The following is a 10,227-nucleotide window of genomic DNA, read 5'->3' as shown; positions in this document are numbered from 1 at the left end:
GCCTCCTTTCCCAACCTTGAGGGCACCTGTTTCTGGCCCACTGTATAGACGACTCAGTCAGGGCAGGAATCTCAGTTCAGGGTGCACATGTGGCTGAGAATGCGAAGGTAGCTGGGACGGGGTCTGGCGGGTGCTGGCTGCCTCTTTGTACCCTGTGCCCTTATGATAGCAAGTGTGGGAGAGCTTGAGAGGGCTGAAGGCAGGAATCTGCCTGTGGTGTCCAGTTTTCTCGGTGCTGTACGCTGGGGAAGTATGAGTTTGCTTCGCAGTGCCTGAGCCGCCGCCACCTCTCCTATTAGAATGCTTAGCATTCGTACAATATTTCTGCTCTGCATGCATGTCCGTAGGGCTGTGAGCTGGGTCAGGACTTTTATTTAAATTGCAGAAGTGGGAGAGGTGGAAGTGGGGCTTACAATAAGAAATCATTCATTTCTTTGCATAGCACTTCCAGGGAAAGGAGTGCCCAGTTTCTCTGGAATTTTATGGGCTTGGCTGCGCAATGTTTTTTCCTAGGGGAGACGAGGCCAACATGCAAAGCATGGGTCTTTGACTTCCTAGAACACTAAAAGAGATTAAGTTTTGTATGTAACAGTCAGACCTTTTAATATGTAAATGGTGGTTTTGCTAATACAGTTTTCATGCACTTGGTTCCAGATCAGTAATGATGTTTAGAGAACCCATCAGCTGTCCTTTCTTTTCAAATTTTTTCTCAGACATCTGCATGGATCAGAAACATTGCTTTTTGGGACAAAAGATTCTTAGAGCTAGTTCCAGCTTATGGGATTTTGAGGAAGTGATTAAACCAGCAGAATGGTTCTCAATGATTTAAAAACCCTGCCAGTTTAAGACCAAAGCTGAGCTTAAGTGGACTCTGGGGATGGTGGAGGACAGGAAGGCCTGGAGGAATGTTGTCCATGGGGTCGCGATGGGTCAGACTCAACTGCAACAACAACAACAACAACAACAACAACAACAACAACAACAACAACAACAACAACAACAAAAGCTTTCTCCTGTCAAGCTCCACAAAGCCAGGGAAGTGGAGGCTAAGGCTGATGCCTTAGCAGAGATGTTGTGCGGTGCTGCAAATTGTGCTTGATTATAGCTTAACCCTCCATGCGTCCAATTTTCCTGGGTCTAAGGCCCAAATCTAGCTGGGAAGAGTGGAGTGCCCAGGACCAGCCAAGACACCCCACCTGGTCCTGCACCGGTTCCCTGCCCTACTGTTTTCCTCAAGGAGACCTCCTAGTTGATCCATGCCTATTTCCTAATGGTAAGCAAGTACTGACTGTGTGACATTCCGCAGCATAATTAGGGAAGGCTTGCATGTCTGCTAACTGTTTGCATTAGCTTCCAGTTTTCCAGCTTTGTAGAGATTGAGCCAACATGAGATAGCCTTAGTGCTGAGCTTGGACCTGCTGCTGTTCTGATCATTCTATTTCCTTCCTCAGTTTTTAATAAAGATGCGCTATTAGCCTGTTCTAGGAAACATGCAGTTAAAAAATGAACGTAACTAAGAGGAGTGTACAAAGGAATAGATATGTCCCTGCAGGTTCAGAAAGGTGCACCACTGAACATGCCTGCACAGAATTCCAACATATCCATCGCCTTCTTCATCAGTGAGCTATCGGTTGCTGAGTGATTCACGCAGCCTTCAAAACTCCCCCACTCTTATCCCAGGGCACAGTTTCCTGCAGTCCCCTCTGCTATCCCTTTGGGAATGCTGATGGGAGGACTGGGATTCCTCTCCAGGCACTGGTCACTTTTGCTGGGTGAAACAGAGCAAAATGCCTGGCACTGCTTCGCTGGCGTGGTTGCTGCCACAGTTCATGGAGTATAGCTTTGATACTGCTGCTCAGAATGAAACCCACGAAGGCAGAGCTCCTAGAAATAAAGTGCATCAATAATGTCCCACTGTACTTGAAGGAAGTTGCAATATGCCAGGCCTGGGGCAAAAAGTGCAGTTGTGTCTGTTTTCATCTGCTCTTAATGTGGCAATTTTTATCAGGATGCGCTGGCATTTTGCACAACTGAACACTTCAGTGGATAGATCTTAGATGCCAAGCTTCACATTAATAGTGAAACAGGTGCCATTTATAATCGACAGACTTTTAAGAGTTATCACGGAGCAAACTGCCCTTAAGGGGCACTCCCCTGCCCTGCTTGTCTAAAACAATGGACGTCACAGAACTGGGCTTCTGCAAAATGGCTGCAGCCCCTGCACACACCAACACCCCCATCACCAAATTTCTCTCTCTGCTGGCTTTCCAGTGAAGATCCTGCTGTTGCCTATAGCAACATGAAGGGCCTCGTGGTGCCCTCCTTCCCACAAAACAGCGAGGCTGTTAACTGCAAATCATTTTTGATCAAGCAGAATCTCGTTTTGGTGTCTCAACCTGGGAACAACCAGCACTTAGAAGCTAATTTATAAAAGGAGAGATGCCCCCAGAACAGAAAGCTGAGCCCCCAGTGCATGTACTGCCCGGGGAGGGGTGGAGAGGCACCCCCTGCACACAGCCCTGCTGCTGGAGGCCATGCTCTGGTGCCCTGCTCTGGCCTGGCTGCAATGAGCAGCCAGAGGCCATTTGTTGGAAGAGGTGCTGGGTCCATCAGCCACCTGGTAAAGCCCCACTCCCCTGCAGGTTTCTTCCAATTCAGCCATTGCTGCTCTGTGCCAGGAGAATCCTCATTCTGAGCAGGAAAAAATGATAGCATATATTCTTGGTGTTCTGGGGACTCTTTCTTTCTCCCTCCAGTTGGAGAGAACCTGGAGGAATGTTGTCCATGGGGTCATGATGGGTCGGGCACAACTTTGTGACTAAACTAACAAAAAAAAAAAAAAAAAAAACGGTTGGAAGGGCCTGGAGCCTCCATCCATCGTCCCTGGGTCCTCTCCTCAGCCACAGCCATTTGGAGGACAGCTGCCATGGAGGGGATACATGGTGGCTCCTTCCATGGAAGGACAAGGTGGTGCACCCTGGTGTGCAGGGACAAACTGACAGGAGAACAGTTTAAGCAAGCTGGAGTTGAGGGACAGTCCATGACCCCAGCAAGGAGCAGCAGATGTGGGCAAGTAAGCAGTGCTCCTCTCTACTGGATGGATGATCAGTGAGACGAGGGAGCTGATATCTGCGCACTTCTCTGTCCTCCACCAAGGGGAAACGGAGTTGCAAAATCTGAGAGGATTGTCCTCCCACAGTTCTATGAGGAAATATCTGGGCAAGCTTCTCACTTGGATCTGGGCCATGGATTGCAACTGCTGGCTTCAGATGGTTGTTGTTCCCAGTTTTAGAAAGGGAATACAGTCATTTCTTCTGGAAATGCTTGAAACACCATTAGGCTTTGAACCACATGGCAATCTTGCTAAGTATTTCTATGCTTTGGCTGATGTGACTAATCCAGTAACAGGGAATATATTTTGTTTTAAAAGCAGTAGGAGGCTTCAGAGGGGATTTTCTGTTAATTGGGTTACAAATTAAAACAAGCTGGCCTTACTAGGGATAATTGGATGGCACTGTACACAGACCCAGAGCCAAGAAATGAGGATGGGATCTTCTACCAATGCAGATCATGAAACTGTATTTGTCCCTTCCATCAGACAGGACTCACTGGATTGCTTCTGAAAACATCCAGCTGTTTCCCAAGCATTTGAACTCCTTGCTTACCCTCTGGATTCCTGTGAAGCCACCTTTGAAACATATATGGCTGGCTTCAGACTTAGTCAAACTTAGAGTAGACCTATTGAAATCAATGGGACCCAAGTAAGTCATGATGAACTTTTGACCCAATTCATTTAATAGCCTGCCTTCTAAGCATAACCAAGTCGAGGGTCAACCCGTAGCCCATCCTTCTCCAGCCTCCAAGGCAACTTCTGTTACACCAAGCCGGCCAGCATGGCCGTGGCCACAATGCAGAGAAGCCTTTGCACAAACGGGCCTGGGAGGCAGGCAAGAAGAATCAACCCTCCAGCAGGTCATGTGCAGGTGCTTTCAGTGCCAGGGTTCCTCCCAGAAAGTGGAATGCAGCAATCATATTTTCCCTGAGCATGGGCAGAATGCTACTCCCATTCCACCGATAAGCCACACTAGCCAGGAATTAGCTATATCGTTTGGGGCAAATAATGCAAAGCTTCAAGCACTTCTCGTTTGGGAAATGATGCCTCCTCAAGCAACTCAGGCCTAACTGGATTCTGAGAGCTTTCTTACTGGAATGTTGAAATATGCGTAAGTGTTGCCCAACTATGCAAGAGGGTCAACACACCCACCATTCAGGTGGCAGCTGCTGCTAAAAAGTGGGTGGAATGGAGGTATGTAAGTTGCAGTTGGACAGCTGTCTGTTGAGATGCCATAGCTCTGGGTTTCCTGAGTCAAGGAGGGAGTTGGACTATCTAGTCCACAACGTGCCCACAAAGCCATTAATTCAAAGGTGGAAATTCTATATGCAAGTACATGGGAATCTGTCCTGATGAACTGCATGAACCTCGCCCACCAGTTGTGCACAGAGTTACATTTTGTTTTAAACACCACTTAAAGTTGGCAATTCTTTTCCACTCATACAGGTGACCTGATAAAATGCAAGAATGTCTCCTCCCTTGCAATCCAGTTCGAGGCCACACCTGACAGCTCCAACTGCAAATGTTCAGTGGAGCCTGCCAGAATCTCCTCCCAATAGGGCAGGCCCACAGCTGCAGCTGCACTTTCTGGGATCTCTTGCAATGTCACTGACCACTGCTCTTTGGTGCTCCTAAAATTATTTCCTACCCAGTATTTGCGTTACTTGTGCATTCAGGCCATGAGCTGTCCTGCCTGAAGCACAACCTCAAATCGGGAGAGACAAAAACATGCAAGCCTCTTGTAACTGGCTGGAAGGGCAGAAATTTGGAGCTTCACACATGCATTCTTCCTGCATTAAGAACAATTATGGGAGCTCTTTGAGCTTTGGGGTCCTGGAATCCAGCGCCAAGGCCCAGCCTTAGCCTATTCACAGGAGGCCCACTGTTTAACATCAGTGGCTACCCAGTCCAGCCTGAACAAAGAGAATAGAGTGACCTCCATCTTCCAAACCAGCCTTTACAATGAAAATGATACGGCTGGCTGGGGAGGCCAGGGTCCTGCAAGCTTTTCCTGCCTAAACATGCACAGGATTATGCCATTAAGGGGGAAGCTCCTCCTCCACTTCCTCTTTTACCGCTTCAGGTGTCAAAAGAGATGCAAAGTTCTGGCTCTTATGCTTCTGGCGATATCAACCATTGTAATGTAATGCTGTTGTGGCATGTCTTTGATGACTCCCCATCTTCCTCTGGCTCTGCCTCACACTCTTTGGCCTTCTCCTCTTTTTGCACATGCCTGATATGCTGTGGACTCCCAAGACATTCTCTCCAGAGGAGCAAACCACTTTATTTGCTGTCTTTCTATATAGTTAAGCAGCTCTATCATGCCCTCTATTTCTGATGTTCATGCGTGAATGCCAGTGCACATATAGATAAAAAGTCACACACACACACAAAGAAAAGGTATCTGCAAGCTTAGCAGACCACTGCAAAAATGGAATAAAGGATTTAGGGGAAAAATGCTGGAGTGAATACCTCCCAAGGGGCTTTCCAATGAGCATGTTGAGTTTGAGGGAAGGGCACCATTAACCAGCCAGCAGGCTAAACACGAGCACACCCTACTGCAGTTTCCAGTTGCCAAACCTCGCTTTTTACTGCTGAGCGACTATTAATTTAAATGAATGTTTAGGCGTGCTTCAAAGGTAGAACCCTTTTAGTAATGCTTTGGCACAGCGCTTGTATTTCAGACATACAGAGCGATCGTACAATTAACACGCATACGGTTAGGCTCTGCACATGCTCAGAAGCGTTCTTTTCACGCTTCGGGGCTCCGCCCAACAAGACGAGGTTCAGTCTTTGGGACCATGAGAACATTGCACACCCGCGTCTTTCTGTATCTGCCCGCAGGCGTACAGAGCCCTGGGCGTGAACGAACGCGCGTGCGCGTGCAAAGAAGGCGCACGCAAAACGCCTATTCCGCCCACTCAACGCTGCCCTGCGACGCATGCGCATAGCGAGAAGTGCCGGGACGGTACGGTGAGCAAGGAAAGCGAGGGGCGTGTCTGGACGCGCTGGCGCAGGCGCGCTCGAGGGACGGGGCGCTCGTTGGGTTACCTCAGCAGTCAGTCAGTGGGTCGGTTGGTCGGCCAGCCGTTCGCGCATGCGCGCGCGGCGACCTGCGCCTCCCTTCCTCCCCTCGGCGTACCTCAGAGGCGGCGCAGCGCGAAGCGGGCGCCGCCGCCGCTGCCGCCAGTCACCCTCGCGATGGGCTCGGAGAAGGACTCGGAGTCGCCGCGCTCCACCTCCATCCACGCGGTCGCCCCGCCGGCGAAGTGCCCGAAGAGCGGCTCGGGGCAGGAGGGCGGCGGCAGCCCCGCCGGGGGAGGCAGGAGCGGCGGCCCGGCCGCCTCGGCCTCCGCCTCGGCCTCCGGCCGCGGCCGCCGACGCCTCCTCAGCTTCCAGAGCGTCTTCTCGGCCGCCGCCTCGGCCGCGTCGTCCTCGGCGTCCGGAGCCGGGGTGCGCCGGCGCCGGGCCAAGGCCAAGCCGGAGCCGCCTCAAGCCAAGCCCGCCCCGGTGGTGGAGGAGGAGGAGGAGACCGGCCCTGCCGCGCCGGCCGCCGCGAGGGAGAGCCCGCCGCCGCCCTCGGCCTCGCCGCCGCTCGCCGGCGAGGGCCATGCCAGCGCCGCCGCCGCCGCCGCCGCCCCGCCGCCGCCGCCGCCCGGTGCGGAGGGCGAGGAGGGCGAGGAGTCGCCGCCGTCGGAGCTGGAGTGCCCGCTGTGCCTGGTGCGGCAGCCGGCGGGCAACGCGCCGCGCCTGCTCTCGTGCCCGCACCGCTCGTGCCGCTCGTGCCTCCGCCAGTACCTGCGCATCGAGATCACCGAGTCGCGCGTCAACATCAGCTGCCCCGAGTGCAGCGAGCGCCTCAACCCGGCCGACATCCGCCTGCTGCTGCGCGACTCGCCGCACCTCGTCGCCAAGTACGAGGAGTTCATGCTGCGGCGCTGCCTGGCGGCCGACCCGGACTGCCGCTGGTGCCCGGCGCCGGACTGCGGGTGAGCGCCTCGCTGCCCTGCGGTGCCCGGGCAGGCACTGCCGCGGCCGAAGCGGCGGGGAGGCCGATGGGGGCGCGGGAGCGGGCGAGGCGGAAAGGGGCCTTCCACTCCCAGAGCGCCCCGGCCCGTTGGGAAGCTGCAGGCCCTTCTCCGAACCTAGTGTGCGCTGTCTTCCCAGAGGGGAGATCAGACGCCTTCACCAGGGGGTTCGTGATGCCAGACTAGTTCTGTATCATATCAAACTTAGGGTCAGAAGCGATACTAATCTTCGGTGTACAAGCTTTCAGGATGAACGTAATGTCTCAAACTAATTCACACACACACTTGGGGGGAGGGAGGGGGAGAGAGAATGAGATTGCGATTCTTTTTAAGGACCGTTGTGCTGAGTTTTGAGCAGTATAAGACATTAAGGTATTTTGGTGCCTTTGCATCTGCTTTTCTACCTATAAAGTATGGAAGAACTTGAAAGCACGCACAATAATTGCAAAAAGAGGGAACTAGTCTCAAGATGCAGGAAAAAAAGTTTTTCTTTAGGAAGTCCAACATGTTTTGGCCTAATATATTAGTAATGGTATTCTTCAGGAAGATTCTAAGGGGTGCTGTATTGGTCCTCTAAGGTATGACCCTGTCCTAACAGAATTATTGGAAGGCTCCTTAAAAGAATTACCTTGAGAAAGGCTGGTACTAATATTTTGGGTCCAAATGTATTGATTTTCCTGAAGGATAAAACCAGTTTTACAGCATCTTGGGGCTAGTTCTCTCTTTCTGGATGTCTTTGCAGCATTGCCCCTCTTCTCTAACAGGTTGAATGCATGGTATATTAGAATAAATCAAGTAAATAAGGCATATTCTTTCCATTAAAAATAATGTGTTCTTCTTACTGGCATTTTAGTTTGTAAACTTAAGTCTAAATTGGCATTAGGGGGGACATAGAGTGAAGCAGCTGAAAAACAAGAGATGGGTATGAAAGTAAATGGCTTTTTCTGTTGGGGATAAGGATGTGAGGAATTAAGCCCGAAGGTTTTGTGGGAGAGATGAGTTCTGCAAATAGAATTAATATTTTGTTTAGTTTACACAATAGGTCACTCAGGAAGTAGCACAGCATAATGTCTGAGCCCCTTTTGAACCAGTTCAGGTACTGCTGCTTTTGTGAGCTCATAGAGTAGCCTTATGCAAGCTACTTTGCCCCTACACCTTTTTTGCAATATTAAAATATTCATAAAGTAACTCTTTGAATACTTAAAAGCATTATATGAATGCTAATAAATAATCATTTTTATGGTTGCTCTCTGCTTTATCACACACTTTCTTTAGTGACTAGTATATTCTCTGTATTAAGGGTAATATAGGGGACAGTAGTTAGAACTGGTGGTCAAAGGCTTGTTGCTAAGGATGGCATAGAAATGTTTAAATTAAATTTAAATTAAACTGTTACTAAATCTTTCCATTGTGATTTTAAAACTGAATTTTGAAGCATAGTCAAAAATAAAGTCCCAGTAGGAATATGCTTAACTCTCTCACCCTTTAGAGTCTAAGGAAAATGATTTCTTAGCCCCCATAAGGCAGCTACTTTGGTGACTTAATGATTATAGTTTTGAAAGATTGAATGAAAGTTTTATCATCATAACTGCTTAAAATCTATGAGAGACTGTTACAGATTTTAAAATAAACATTCACCTTGTCTGCAGGTTCACAGTCTAAAATTTTATGCAGACTGGGAAGCTGCACCTGTGAATGATCCCTTACTTTATATGGCTTGAAGAACGTTGAAAAGCTGAAGGCATGAAAGAGTCCCTGTTTTTCAGACAGGGTTTGTGTAAGATCAGCCTTTTCATTATAGATGCAGACTCACTTTGCATGCCATGGCAACAGTTCCTGAGCTGTTCAACCCAGAAATTGGGGAAACAGGTGGAGCTCACAAGCTATGCATAAGCTGTTTCTGCTTCAAATCTGGATCCCAATCCAGACTTTTCAGTTGGACATGATGAAATAATCCAGGGTCCTGGATTGTTAAATAAAGTGGAAATGGTTTGCAGATGCTGCTTGTCTCATAATTTCCTGTGCTAAACACCCCACAAATTGCAGTTGTCATGCAAATAAGGTAAGACTTACACATGCTTTACAAGATTAATATGTCCTTTTTCTGGTTTTATTAGACCACATCCTCCTCTCTGCTAATGGAGGAAAAATGTGATATTAAGTTGTGCATATGTAAAATGCATGGGTCTGTAAAAAACACCATCTGTGCTTTACATCAGTTTGCGTTTAAGTGGGACATAGAAATGAAACATTCTTCTAAGGTGAAAAAGATCACTCAAGATATTTTATTATGCTTTAATAATGGAATATGGAGTACTTAGCCCCAAGAAGTGGCTCATCAAGAGAGATGGTTGGTTGTGGTGGATCCTGGCAAATGGTAATCTAAAGATTATTCTGTGACTTAAGTCCTTGACAGGAAGAGTCCCTGCTGTCAAGGTGATCAGCTGACCTGGCTCTGCAGTGAAATGTGAATGCTGCTTTGTGTAGAATAGTCTTACTCATTTAGTTCTAAGTAGGTTTTGCACTAAAGTGGTTTTGTCAGTAAAAGTCTTCCTGAGAATCTCATTTTAACCGTCTATGGATATTTAACCTCGTGGGAGGTGATGCTTGGAAGTTTGGCCTAGTGAACTGAGATGTAAAGCTGCTTCAGCTATTCTTAAAACAAACTCTTAGTACTCTGTGTTACTTAGGTTTCAGGCTGTGGTGGGAAGCAATTTTCTGAGAAGTGACTTAAACACCAGTATGGCTCTTTCTCAACCCTCATCGTAACTTTCTGTTTCATATCTAATAGTTGGCCTCTGAATTAGAACATGAAACTGCTGGCAGACCAGAATGTGTACAGCAGTGAAGTGAGAAATGTTGAATCACTGTTATTCAACATCCGGTTATGGCCTGGCTGTTGGTAGAATAACAAGGAGTCTTTTTCACTTTCACTTCTGTTTTACTGTAAATCATCCTCCTTAGAGTTTCCCTGGTACAGCACACAGAATAAGAGACAGGAATGTTAAGTCTTAAAAATTTAAGCTATTCTAGGGTTTCTTCATTTTCCTGGAAACCGTCAACTTAAAATGATAGTGGAAGCTATCA

General features: G+C 48.6%; 1 protein-coding gene across 2 annotated transcripts in view; it reads left to right on the top strand.

Annotated features, from left to right (window-relative positions):
* The first annotated feature begins 6,283 nt into the window (after positions 1–6,283).
* Positions 6,284–10,227, top strand: part of RNF19B (ring finger protein 19B) — a 28,112-nt gene continuing 24,168 nt past the window's right edge. Inside the window, exons 1-2 of one of the 2 annotated variants that reach the window (XM_044431620.1) lie at positions 6,284–6,396; positions 6,847–7,101. In XM_044431620.1, coding sequence (XP_044287555.1) covers positions 6,314–6,396; positions 6,847–7,101 — 338 coding nt within the window. In that variant the 5' untranslated portion in view covers positions 6,284–6,313. Of the gene's footprint in view, positions 6,397–6,846; positions 7,102–7,501; positions 9,203–10,227 lie in introns of those variants that run through there. The other variant, XM_044431619.1, reaches the window with a different exon arrangement.

This window comes from Varanus komodoensis, unplaced genomic scaffold (assembly GCF_004798865.1).
Source record: "Varanus komodoensis strain SLA01 unplaced genomic scaffold, ASM479886v1 scaffold221, whole genome shotgun sequence".
Classification (NCBI taxonomy): Eukaryota; Metazoa; Chordata; class Lepidosauria; order Squamata; family Varanidae; genus Varanus; species Varanus komodoensis.
This window is presented reverse-complemented; position numbering and strand designations above follow the sequence as displayed.